Raw genomic sequence first — 12,986 nt, forward strand, 5'->3', positions numbered from 1 at the left:
TCGGAATTGTTAATACAGAGTCGTCAGATACGTACACATACGTTGTGATAGGCAGTGCAAGATAATATCGATAACCACATGATACAGACAGCTATTGAGTCTCCCATGAGTAGGTAACCATTCTCGGATCTAACAACAATCAGATTCAAGTCCAATCCATCATGTCCAAGTCCCGGAAATACTTGACCCCTTCCGCAAAGTCCTCGTGTTTTTCCATGACCCAGCGGAACTGTTCCTCCAACTCGGGTTCAGTCCGCATGCCACTGCCCACTAGGCGGCAGACAATCTCGCGCATGGGGTACTCGTTCGGCGGTGTCGTCTCATAAAGCTCATCAACAAGCTTGGGAAAGTCGTCACGGCGGTACCAGGAACTTTCGGCATCGCGATAGAAGCGGTTTCGAGCCAACAGCTTCAGCGCCGGAACATCAAATCTGTCCGCCATGACGTAGAGGCGTAGGTGCAGGCGGAGATCGTGCTGCTCCCAAACCTGGCGTGCCCAAGCGTTATTTTCTGGCCCGAAGCGCTTGTCAAAAACACCGAAGGAAGTCAACCGACGTCCGTTGAGAGAGTCCACAGGCCGGTTTCCGTCTCCAGCCTCAGTGACATGGTCATCCTCTAGGATATATTCTTCCTCCGGTTCGGCATTTATGTCGCCTGGTTTGTGGCAACAGCATGCACAGTCGTCGTAATAGCACGTATATCCATCTTCGTATGTTGGGTCGAAGTTGGAGTCATCGCTGTCACTGCCATTTTCGCTCGCATTGTCGATTATCACTCCCATTGGCGTCTCGAGCTCCTCTTGTACCTCTGCCAACGACATTCCGCGCAGATCGGGCTGGTCAAGGACGGAGTTGAGCGTGTCGCGATACGTTCCCTTGTAAAGAAACTCCAAAAAGCATTTCACTACATCTGGGTCATCCTCGGACAGGTCCACAATTTCGGCTCTCGCTTCCTGATCCCTTGGTTAATAGTTCCTGTCCTACACGTTGTTGGCGAGAAACACAATCGTACCAAAAAGTTCCCGCTCATCGCTCTGTCAAAAAACGAGGATTGAGAGCAAACAATGGCGCGATGGACTTTGAACTCGCGCTCTCCGCAGCGGATAGTCATGTCGGCGAACTTGTCTGAGAGGAAAAGGCTCAAGAGTCTAGCGTGAATTGGAGTCTGGAAAGCGCTGATGTCGTTCTCATTGGCAACATCGTTGTCATCATCTGGCTCTTCTTGCTCGACTACCAGAGGATCTCTGCATCCCATTTCTGCGAAGATGTCGGTCATAGGGTCCGAGAGGAGGATATTATCGTCCATTGCTTCTCAGCACAGATGGGTGGCGTTGTATTCTGATTAATGACCAAGGTAATTAAGTAAACTCAGTGAGCAGAACAGAGAGTGGAAAGGATGGGAACTCGATCTCTTTGCCACAGTAGATCAATAGATGCCTACAAAAGGCACGCCGCATCTCAGGAGTCTTTCTTGATGTTTGACGCTTGCTTTGAACAAACGAAACCCCTTGATGCTTTTTTCACCGCGCCGCGTCCAACAGGACGTGCCTCGCTGCTGCAATTCTGCCTGGCGTAACTTGGCGCGTCCCTTTGAGGCTGGAGCCATGGGGGATTGTGGCTGGTCTGGTGGTTGCCTAAACAAGAAGGGATGTGGCTGATCAGCTCGTTGGGGCAAATACGTGAAGCAGGGGGTTCAGCGACGCAATTCCCTGGAAAAAGACTCTTAGTGCTTGCCTGGGTTCGTGTATCACGAAACGCCTAATCATTGAATCTCTTGTTTTCCTGACTGATATAAGATGAAGGTGGGCAAGAGAGTGTCAATGTGGATGCAACATTGAGGGTGAACGGATGAGAGACATAAAACTGAAAGAGTTGATGCATTTCGCTTTCCAACTCGATAAAAGCCACCCCTGCAAGGTCTGAATCCTCAGTATTCTGGACTGCAGAAAGGGAGCACCTTATCTAGGACAGCCGGCGACGTTGGCCATAGAGCATTGGATCTATCAAGACACAGAACGACAGACAAACAGGGTATGCATGTGATCAGCGGAGGTTCCAACACATGAACCAAGAATATGACATTCAGGTAAGTAACAACTTGTTTTACATAACTTCCCATCCCCTCTTACAACACCTGAGTGATCAACCCCAACCTCCACGGCAGGGCGTTATACTCAGTCTGCGCATTAGGATCCACACCCTGGTACAGGAACTGGATCGGCTCGCTCAGATCCAGCGTCAAGGTCTGGTCCGTCAAGGTCCTGATCACTTCGCCGTGGCTGATGCTCTTGGTCCACTTCTGGCCCTCAAACACCACATTCGCCTCGCCAGCCCACGGGTTGGCCTCAGTATCAGCCAGAGGAATCCACTGCCCATCAATCCGATCCGACGTCCACGAGCGGAAGTACCTGTGACCTTCCTGGCCGATGGCCTCGACGAGGAGGAGATACTTCTGGGTGCCCTCGGCGCCCTTGATGCGGTAGATGCACGCGGCTTCCCAGAGGGCGTAGATGTTCTGGGTGTCCTGCAGCACGATCTCAGGCTCGCTCATGCCGCGCGGGAACTGGGCGAGGGTGGTTTGCGAGCGGTAAAGATGGCCGTTGTCGTCGGACGAGAAGAGGTGGCAGAGCGCCTTGTTCGGATCCTCCTCATCATCGCAGACCACCCACATGTCAACCCAGTAGCCGTTGCCGATGTTGTCTGCGATGATCTTGGGCATGCCGTTGGGGTAGAAGACCTCCGGCGCGGTCCACTTGGAGGGGTCGTTGATATCTGGGTTGGTGGAGTAGGCGGCGTTGCCGTTCTGGTAGACGAGGTACCAGAGTTTGTGAGGCTCGAAGTAGAAGACTTGCGGAGCCGCGCGGTAGCCGTAGCCGAGAGGGGCTTGGTCGAGATAGTAGAAGGGAGCGTTGTTGGCCTCGGCAAAGTCGGTGAAGTTGAAGTACACCATGTTGTAGCCTTCGGACTTGGCCGTGCTGGCAAAGACATGGTAGGTGCCGTTGATCAGGACGGCGGTAGGGTCCTTGATGCCGGCGATGTTGCGTTCGTCGTTCTTGGGGAAGACGAGCGGCCCGGTAGAAACCCATTTCCAGCTGCTCGGGAGAGTCGTAGACCGCGTCTGGGTCGGCAGGGCGGCGACAGCGCCAGCCCAGACGGCGGCGGCAAGAGCTGTGGCGGTACGCATCTTGTCGTGATGGGTCGAGGAGATGTGGGCGACTGACCAGATGGGAGTTGAAGGCCACTCTGTCAACCCCTCACTGCAAGCTCAGGGCCGTTGTTTTATACCATCTCGTCACCTTACCGACGTCACTGCCGTCGCATGGCGCCGAGCCACCTAGTTGGTACTCCGGAAGACCCGTCCCCGAGGCGTCGCTGCGCAGACTTCCTGAACGGGTAATCCTCCCGTGACGGTGAGATCACGGTGGAGGAAGTGCTGGACGTTGTGCCCGACGTCCGGGTTCATGACTTCGTCGTGGGCGTGATGTCGATCTTGGATAGGGTACGATTGGTGCGCATCTCCCGGGGCTAAATTGTCCGTAGCATCCCACGCCGGCGGTTGATTGCAAATGCGGAGGGCGGGAATAACCGAGGCTACCACACGGCATTCTAAAGTACGGCGGCAGATGAAGGAGATCTGTACCTTGCTGGCGGTTGTTTCACTTTGCTATATAGCCGTCGCTATCACCACCCGCGCGGGCCGGAGTCTCGACAAGCGAGCTCGCCACCAAGAGCGAAGAACCCACCAGCGCTCGCTATTACGTCGGAAGCGGCTGGTCCACCATGCGCTTCTCGGTTTTCACAGCGGCCATCGCCGCGGCCTTCTCAGCATGCTGCGCTGCAGCCTCACCGGCCGTGAACTATGTCAACTCACTCATTCTGCAACGGGCCGACCCTCACATCGTCAAGCACACTGATGGGTGGTACTACTTCACGGCAACAGTCCCCGAATATGACCGCATTGTCCTGCGGAGGGCACAAACCATCCAAGGCCTGCAATCGGCGCCCGAGACGGTAATCTGGCGGCGCAAGGCCTTCGGCGTCGGGAGCGGGCAGGTGTGGGCCCCGGAGCTGCACTACATCGACGGCCGTTGGTACATCTACGTCGCGCTGGGAGTGTCCGGGCAGTGGCGCATCCGGGCGTTCGTGCTGGAAGGCGTTGGCGCAAACCCGCTGACGGCCTCGTGGACCGAGAAGGGCATCATCCAAACTAACTGGGACACCTTTTCACTGGACGCAACAACCTTCGTGGCCAACGGCACGCGGTATCTCGTCTGGGCGCAGCAGGATCCTTCGCGCAACGGTGAGAACTCCAGCCTGTTCATCGCGCCGTTGCAAAACCCCTGGACGATTCGCGGACCAGCCGTCGCCATCTCTCATCCGGACTTGTCCTGGGAGCGAATTGGCTACAAAGTCAACGAGGGACCCGCCGTCATCCAGCGCAACGGCCGCATCTTCCTGACCTACTCGGCCAGCGCCACGGACCACAACTATTGCATGGGCTTGTTGACGGCCCGGGCCGATGCCAATCTGATGAACCCTGCCTCGTGGGTGAAGTCGCAACAGCCCATCTTCGTGAGCAACGCGGCAACCAACCAGTGGGGTCCGGGACATAACCAGTTCACGGTCTCGGAGGACGGCCTCAGCGACATTCTCGTCTACCACGACCGCGGATACCGTGACATCAACGGCGACCCGCTCAACGACCCGAACCGGCGGACGCGGGTACAGAAGCTGTACTGGCGTGACGACGGCACCCCGGACTTTGGGATTCCCGTGCCCGACGGCCCGACGCCGGTCAGGCTCCGGGTTGCTGCAAATGGCGCGTCGAGTAATGGTGCATATGTCCGCTTTTACACGACGACGGGATCGGGGAACTTGACCGGAACTGCGGCACTTCCCGATACGCAATTCAAGCTCGTGAGCCCGGGTCTTGCGGGCGGGGATAGCGTGAGTCTGGAGTCAACGAGCAACCCCGGTACGTATGTGCGGCGGGTGAGCGGAACCACGGCGGTGCAGTTTGAGCGAGGGACGGCACTGAACACCGCTGCGCTGCGGGCATCGGCGAGCTTCCGGAGAGTGCCGGGGCTGTCCGACTCCGGGGGAGCGGTGTCGTTTGAGTCGGTCGAGTCTCCGGGGCAATATCTCAGGTTGGATCCGAATGGGCGTTTGTCCGTGGCGTCAGTGGCTGAGGGGACTCAGGGGAGGTCAACCTTTTATTTGGAGTAGATGCGGAGCTGCCCAAGAACACCTCGTGTATGTACATACATACTTGATGCGGACGGCATCAGTCATGTCAGTCCAAACGCCACCGGATACCAGACACAATGTTGACAACCTGGAAACAAACCACGTGAACCATGCCCGGGATGGTCGTCGCACCGTTGACATGGATAGTGTTCCCGGTACATCGGTTGGCGCTGACCGCTCCGTCCCCAACCGCTACCCCGCACCGATGCCTCCGCCGATGATCTCCGGGTGCCGGTGCGGAACCGCGATCCAAAGCGGCAATTCACGGCTCAGAAGCCGCACCGACGCTAAAGCTGCGAGAAACAGGAGTGGCCCATAGCGGCCGACTATCCATGGCTTGATTCTCCGAGTTCTTGTCAATGATTTTAAGTGATGCCGAGAAGCACAGGGGCCTGGAACTCCACTAATGTCCACTTGACTAACAAGCCCGAAACCACCCATAATACGCCATTGATACGGTGATTTGCCGGGCTAGGTGCTGTAAAACAAGGCGATGGACACACGCTGGCGTTCCCATGACTCCGCTATGCCGCTGCCGGGATAAGGGCCTGAGTCTAAGCCGCCTCTTACAGGTCGTCGTTGGGTTTCGATAAAGATGGAAGTGCGGCTTGCTTCTTTGTTCCTCTGCTAAAACTCGAAGCAAGAATCCCGTCCTTAACCTTCCAATTCCTTAACCTCTGCCCATGCACCCTTGACTTCGTGACAAACCATTGGATCCGGCCAGTCCGAACGGTTCAACCTTGAACTAGAATCGATCTGGGGCAAATCTAGCCTCCAACATCCCAGAGACGAGGACCACCACATCTCGGCATCGGACATGATTCCGCGGACAACATCTGCCGCGTTTCTGCCCCTGGGGTTCCGCGCTTCTCCGCGCGGAACGGCAACCCTGACCCAGATCCGGCGTGTCGGTACTGTTGGAGCTGGCTTTAAACGGTTCACCTCGTCCCCTCGGAACTCGCTCAACACAACCCACAGTCCCTCGATACGATCAACGCCACTGCAAGCCACAGCTACCCTCGCACCAGCCACGTCATACCGAGCCGCATCTACACTTACACAACAACCTGAGGGCGATACCAAGATGTACACCGCATCATTCGCTTTCTTCGAGGAACTATGGGATGCAGGTGTCGAACATGTCTTCGTCAACCTCGGCTCCGACCACCCCAGCATTATCGAGGCCATGGTCAAGGGGACTCGGGACAGGAAGGGCGCCTTTCCGCGGATCATAACATGCCCCAATGAGGTATTGTAACCCTGTGCAGCCTGGCCTTCACATCAAGTACTCACCAAAGCTTGTAGATGGTCGCCATGTCCATGGCCGACGGCTATGCACGCCTCACCGGCAAACCCCAGGCCGTCATTGTGCACGTCGACGTGGGGACCCAAGGTCTCGGGGCTGCCGTTCACAACTCCAGCACAGGACGGGCCCCGGTTCTGGTCTTCGCCGGCCTGTCCCCATCCACCCAGGAGGGCGAGCTGCGCGGCTCTCGAACCGAGTTTATCCACTGGGTCCAGGATGTGCCGGACCAGAAGCAGATCGTCGCCCAATACTGCCGCTATGCCGCCGAGATCAAGACGGGAGTCAACGTCAAGCAGATGGTCCGTCGCGCCTTGCAGTTTGCGTCCTCCGCGCCGCAAGGACCGGTCTACCTGTGCGCTACTCGCGAGGTCATGGAAGCCGAGATGAAGCCGTATGAGCTCAAGCCCGGTTGCTGGGATCCTGTTGAGTTGGGCGGCTTGCCACAGTCTGCCGTGGATCGCATCGCCGAAGCACTAGCCTCCGCACGCGAACCGCTGATTGTGACCGGGTACTCTGGCCGGAACCATGCGGTGCCGGGGGCGCTGGTCGAGTTGGCTAACACCGTCAAGGGTCTCCGCGTGCTGGATACCGGAGGCAGTGATATGTGTTTCCCCGCGGATCATCCAGGGTGGTTGGGTCTGAAGTTTGGCGTGGACGATGCGGTTCGGACAGCCGACACCATCGTGGTGCTCGATTGTGACGTTCCGTGGATTCCGACGCAGTGCAAGCCCCCTAAGGATGCCAAGATTTTCCATATCGATGTTGATCCGCTCAAGCAGCTGATGCCGGTGCACTACATCGAGGCCCAGCACAGGTATCGCGCAGACGCTTTGGTTTCTGTTCAGCAGATCACATCGCGGCTGCGTAATGACGAGTTCAGGGATCGCTTGACTGGCGCGGAGCGTGAACAGCGTTGGAAGGATTTGCAAACTTCGCACAAAAAGCTCCTGGATGGCATCGCCGCGAGAGCGAAGCCACTCGATAATGGCGAGTTCGGCACCGGACATCTCTGCTCACGGCTCCGGGAGCTTTGCCCGGCCGATACCATCTGGGCGGTGGAGGCGGTGACCAATACACTGCTTGTCCACGACAACCTGCAGCCGACGCTACCGGGCCAGTGGATCAACTGCGGCGGCGGCGGTCTGGGGTGGTCGGGTGGTGGTGCTCTGGGCGTCAAGCTTGCGACGGATCATGAGGCAAGGAAGCAGGGACAGAAGGGCAAGTTTGTGGTTCAGATTGTCGGGGATGGATCGTTCCTCTTCTCTGTCCCGGGCAGTGTGTACTGGATCGCGCGCCGCTACGGCATTCCCGTACTGACTATCGTCCTGAACAACAAGGGTGAGTGTCCGACACTGGCAGCGTCCGATTGATCTATTAGACTTCGGGCTAACTTGTGGTTGACAGGCTGGAATGCTCCCCGGAGGTCCTTGCTCCTGGTCCATCCAGACGGGCTTGGATCCAAGTCGACCAACGAGGAGATCAATATCTCGTTCGAACCATCACCTGATTACGCTGGCATTGCCAAGGCGGCTGCGGGTGGTGATCTATTTGCGGCTCGCGTGGACAAGGCCGCAGACCTCGACAAGGTTCTTCGCGATGCCATCGCTGCGGTGGAGAGCGGGCAGCCTGCGGTGGTGGATTGCAAGGTGGCCATGGGCTGCTAAGGGCAGGGACGGGTTACTCATGGTGACCTATCTTATGGCATCGAACAGCGTCCAGGAGCTGTCTCCTTCGTCCTGCATGGCAACTACGCGATGTTGATAGTGTAATTCTTCATGTGATTTGCCTCTGTAAACCTTGTCAGCTTTGCCTGGACTTAAGATTACCATCAAGGAAATGGATCATGGTGAAAGAACCTAACACGTCTGCCATTCAAAGATCCGGTTTCCTCTTAGTATCTGAGGTGAGAATCATTTGGTTCCTAACCCAACAATGAACTTGTGTTGTCAGTTGCAACCACCGTACTTGTGGACAGGTGTGTAGCTTCCTTCAGGATCGTCATCGGACAACGGCAAGGACATCCGCTGCTGATGAAGTGCAAGCACCATCTCCTGACGTCTAGTAATCAGTTGCCTTTGCTGCGCATACGGTACGTTATGTTCCTTCATTCAGTCTCCAATGTTTCTCCCACTGCCGGACTGCGGGCTTGATGACTCCATTCTCTAAGAGATCCCTTGGATCACATGCATCATCGTCCGACACTGATATTGAGCTAACAGCCCCTTTATTACATCGTTAGCACAGGGCATTCGATGACATTCATGATGGCAACGACCGAGCTCGTCAGCCACATCAACAAGCAGGACCTGGCCATGATGTTCACCTCCCCGCTCTCCGCGAAGACAGAGGACTCTACACCATCCCCTCAGGCATGCCTTGAAAGGCTTGCCGCCGCGCTATCCCATCTAGCGGCCAAGACAGGCGATGCTTCCAAACCTCTGGCCATCTGGCGCCAAGTCAGGCAACGCAAGGCTCGAATAGCTGATCGGCGCATCCACTTTGTTCATAGCCCCATTGAGGGCATCCGTTACCGGCCGCAAATCCCCAAGTATGCCATGGACTTCATCACCGTCCCCGGTTGTGGTGATTGCAGCTTTCCGCACTACAAGGTGATTCCAGACCAGCCTGACATCCCACACCCCGGACTTGATATCGACCCCAGCAACTTTGACGAAGGGATTCCCATTCAGACAAAACTGCGCCCTTCGGGATCAGAGACACCACTATTTGGCCAAGAACCCACCACCCACCCGGCCGCGCACCTTACATGGGTGCTTGAAAATATGCGTCTACCCTCATCAGACCCAGATATTTCCAGCAGCCCGTCAGGCATGAGCAGTCGCGACAAGCCCAAAACCATCAAGACCTCGCCTTTCCCGCTCCTTACCGCCGTTCCCAAACGACGTCGAGCAGATGTCGACCAGCTCATCGCCAAATTCTTCATCAAAGAAACCCCTGATATCTCCATCCCCGACTACCTCCAGCGCATCCAACACTACTGTCCCATGACAAGCAGCGTCTACCTCGCCGCATCCACGTATCTGCGCCACCTCGTCGTCACACCTCGTGATGCAATCTCGACCCCTGTGCCAGTCACGCCGCGGACCGTACACAGGCTGGTGCTTGCAGCTATTGTGGTTGCCATGAAGGCGGTGGAAGGGTGGAGGCGGTCGCCTGGGAGGCTGGCGTTGGCGGGAGGGGTGTCGAAGGAGACTTTGTTGGACTTGGTTATGACTTTTTGTCAGTTAATGGAATTCCGTCTAACTGTTTGTCCTGAGATGCTGGACGAGGCGTGGGATATGTTGAACATGAGACCGGAAAGGTGGTGCTCCGTTCATGGTTCTCAGGAGTGATCATCATTGGAGCTGGAGGTGGCATAAACCGGGTTGGGCAGGGTGGCTTGCGACTTCTTTACGCAACAGTGTTTTGCTTAGTATGATGTCATTAGTAGTTGATGTTAAGTCGAGAATCACCGTTACTTCTTGTGCACTCATATTCAGGCTGATGGTCTTGTGGCGTGAGCTCAAATACGTCACCGAACGTCCTGTGAGAGTGTCAGAGAAGGTCTACAAACACCCTCCGCAGGGTTAGATATATAATTGTCATATGCTTATGATCAACCTCGATGCGACGCCTCTGAGTATAACGCTATTAAGCTGGATGAAACAAGGTACCCCAATCCCGAACTCTTTGTATTCCCCCTCACAAGCCTCTGGGCCTTAAACGTCATTGCGCTTCCAACACTCGGATGCACACGCATGCACAACCCAAGTGGCGAAAACTAACTTGATTCAAATCAGCCGACACGCTCTGGAATGAACATCACCTTCGGCATTAACCTGATTCTTCGCTCACATAAGGTCTTATGAACCTCTCCGCATCAACCATTCCCGTTGTATCACTCCAACACATATCAACAGCCATAATTATCCCTTCAAGTCACCACAAATACACATTCCAAAATGCCCAGAGTAACACCCCAGAAACGAAACTCCGGACACGGCACACTCGTCTGTGAGGCGCCAGCGAAGCTGGCCAGGAAGGAGGAACCTCAAGTTCAAACCACGCTTGGTTCGTGGCCCTTTCAATGCCCTTCCTGGTTGGTTTATGATCGCAACAGGCGTTAAAGTGAGAAAGATGAGATAACTGACCACGGGATGGTATGCAAAACAGGGAGCGAAGCGGCAGACGAGATCAAACGCAAAGAGAAGGCAAGGGAAGGCAACCTGGAAGGTGCATTATCGGAGCAACCTTCGCAGGAGGATATGGGATGGACGGTGTGATTACGTGAAAGACCTGGGAAGGGGGCGGTATCTTGATCTTTTTCCGTGGAGATATGGATAATTTTACGACTATGAAACTGTCATTGGTATCACAGGTCCAGGGAAGGACACAACATCATGCCTTTGCACCCTGGATAATCCTCTCCATCTCCTCCGGGTCTTTCACGGTTGTTGTGAGGTTTTGGGTCCCGTCCTCGGTGATTACAATGTTATCCTCGATCCTGCGCTCAATTAGCAAACATTAACCTGAGAATGTAACAAGATACAAGCTAGGTACTACTTACCGAACACCACCAACATCCCAGTATTTCTCCAACACATCGGCATCAATGAACTCGGCGTGCTTAGGATCCTTGAGGTATGGTTCGATGATGAATTGACAAAAGTAAATTCCCGGTTCGACCGTCACCACACTTCCCGCCGGCACCGTTCCACGCACCCGGAGGTATCTGAACATGGGGTCCTCATCCGCATAGTTCGGGTTTCCGCCCGTGTCGTGGGTGTCCATGCCGAGGTAATGGCCGAGACCGTGCGGGAAAAAGGCAACGCTGGTGCGCCGCTCGAGGATGGCATCGGCGTCGCCACGCAGGATGCCCAGCTTCAGCAACCCGTCGATGGCGATGCGGTGAGCCAGCAAGTGGATGTCATCCCAAACTACACCGGCCTTCAAAGCCGCGATGCATTCCAGCTGCATGCGCAAGACGATGTCGTAGATGGCGCGGCTTTCGGGCGTGAACTTGCCATTGATGGGAAACGTGCGCGTTACGTCCGAGGCGTAGCAGTTCCACTCAGCGCCGGCATCGACAAGGAGGTTGAGCTTGCCCTCCAGGGGCGCGTCGTTGCGCACGTAGTGTAGCGTGGCTGCAGCGCGGCCGGCAGCGAAGATTCCCGGGTACGCCTGCTCCCGAGCACCCGAGGCGATGCAGTGGCCGGTGAACAGACCCTCGAGTTCGCGCTCGTTGGTAGCGGTGCTGACGCGTTTCATGATTGCGTGGTGGCCATCGGCGGTGACGGCGTTGGCCTTGGCGATGAGGGCGAGCTCGTACTCATCCTTGACAACGCGGCACCGCTCGATAGCGTCTTTGAGAACGGCAAAGTTGGTGTTGTCGAAGCCAAGGAAGGTGACATGCTCGGAGACCTGGCCGGGGATGGCAAACACGGTTGCCGGGCCTGGGCGAGTGACGGCAGAAGAGGCAAGGTGTGCCAATTCGGCGTTGATATCGGTTGTGAACTTGACTTCGTCGACGTCGTATTTGGACAGAGCCTCTTCTGGCGACATGGGCAGGCCAGACCAAATGACAGACTCGGGGTCTACAGGAGGAATGAAGAGGGTTGTCCTGGCCGTGTCGATGTCATGAATCACATACGAGTCGGCCAGGTTGCAGCCCGTCAGGTAGAAGAAGTAGCGGCGCTGCCTGGGCAGGTCAGCCAAGTGTTGAGCAATAAGACCATTGAATACATGATGGAATGGGAGTCTTTACCGGAAGTGCTCGGGCTCGTCGCTGTCCTCTATCAACTTGCTGTGGCGGCTCTCGAGATAGAGGACGCCCGATGCTCCGGGAACCTTGTTGCGGATGAAGTCGACGACGCGGCGGGCATGTTGCTTTGCGGGGTACTTCCCCTGGAGGATCTTGTCGTAATCCATGGCCGAAGAGGTGATGAACCGCACTGAGGTTTTGGTTTGCAGTCTGTATGTCAGGGTTAGAAATCGGGGGACAAGTCGGGTGAAAAAGGAGGACATATGCTTGATGTCTGACGAGCTCCTGGCATGATGAGCTTCTGATAATGGCAGCTCGGGGACATGGCGGGACGATGCGGGGCACTTGTTGGAGCTGCTCCAGCTGCCGGATTAGGAGCCCCGCGTCGCCCCACTTTGAACGGCTGGCAACGGCGAGAAACGGGGCGTCAATGGGGCCTGGCCCGCCGACAAGGACCCACCCGCGCCCCCCATTGTCCTGGCTCCCCATGATGTTGCTTGGGTCTTACTCATCCATCACCTTCAGCGGTCGCTCTTCAAGAATTAATTCATCATTTATCAACACGCACCGCTACAACTGGAGCTCCTTTACCGTGATACAAATTCCAAATCATATCGAAGATTGTTTAGACAACATCAGCATTTGACAACCTATTACTGGACCCTCATCTGCT

General features: G+C 55.9%; 6 protein-coding genes across 6 annotated transcripts; 3 read left to right on the top strand and 3 right to left on the bottom strand.

Moving 5' to 3' along the window:
* Positions 1-145: 145 nt before the first annotated feature.
* On the bottom strand, positions 146-1,305 carry VTJ04DRAFT_4047 (uncharacterized protein; the record flags this gene model as incomplete). Its single annotated transcript, XM_069362014.1, has 2 exons — positions 146-952; positions 1,012-1,305. 2 exons carry the CDS (start codon positions 1,303-1,305, stop codon positions 146-148), a joined length of 1,101 nt encoding a protein of 366 aa, XP_069222567.1.
* An 819-nt stretch (positions 1,306-2,124) lies between these two features.
* On the bottom strand, positions 2,125-3,183 carry VTJ04DRAFT_4048 (uncharacterized protein; the record flags this gene model as incomplete). The annotated part of the gene is made up of 1 exon (XM_069362015.1): positions 2,125-3,183. The coding sequence occupies one exon, from the start codon at positions 3,181-3,183 to the stop codon at positions 2,125-2,127; it is 1,059 nt and encodes a 352-aa protein (XP_069222568.1).
* Positions 3,184-3,779: 596 nt separating this feature from the next.
* On the top strand, positions 3,780-5,225 carry VTJ04DRAFT_4049 (uncharacterized protein; the record flags this gene model as incomplete). The annotated part of the gene is made up of 1 exon (XM_069362016.1): positions 3,780-5,225. One exon carries the CDS (start codon positions 3,780-3,782, stop codon positions 5,223-5,225), a length of 1,446 nt encoding a protein of 481 aa, XP_069222569.1.
* Positions 5,226-6,063: 838 nt separating this feature from the next.
* Positions 6,064-8,216, top strand: VTJ04DRAFT_4050 (uncharacterized protein; the record flags this gene model as incomplete). Its single annotated transcript, XM_069362018.1, has 3 exons — positions 6,064-6,495; positions 6,552-7,890; positions 7,957-8,216. 3 exons carry the CDS (start codon positions 6,064-6,066, stop codon positions 8,214-8,216), a joined length of 2,031 nt encoding a protein of 676 aa, XP_069222570.1.
* Positions 8,217-8,484: 268 nt separating this feature from the next.
* VTJ04DRAFT_4051 (uncharacterized protein) lies at positions 8,485-10,835 on the top strand (the record flags this gene model as incomplete). The annotated part of the gene is made up of 4 exons (XM_069362019.1): positions 8,485-8,527; positions 8,622-8,641; positions 8,772-9,792; positions 10,726-10,835. The coding sequence occupies 4 exons, from the start codon at positions 8,485-8,487 to the stop codon at positions 10,833-10,835; spliced, it is 1,194 nt and encodes a 397-aa protein (XP_069222571.1).
* Positions 10,836-10,950: 115 nt separating this feature from the next.
* VTJ04DRAFT_4052 (uncharacterized protein) lies at positions 10,951-12,480 on the bottom strand (the record flags this gene model as incomplete). Its single annotated transcript, XM_069362020.1, has 3 exons — positions 10,951-11,056; positions 11,120-12,250; positions 12,317-12,480. The coding sequence occupies 3 exons, from the start codon at positions 12,478-12,480 to the stop codon at positions 10,951-10,953; spliced, it is 1,401 nt and encodes a 466-aa protein (XP_069222572.1).
* Positions 12,481-12,986: the final 506 nt, after the last annotated feature.

This window comes from Mycothermus thermophilus, assembly GCF_041956435.1.
Source record: "Mycothermus thermophilus strain CBS 625.91 unplaced genomic scaffold VTJ04scaffold_2, whole genome shotgun sequence".
NCBI classification, from domain to species: Eukaryota; Fungi; Ascomycota; class Sordariomycetes; order Sordariales; family Chaetomiaceae; genus Mycothermus; species Mycothermus thermophilus.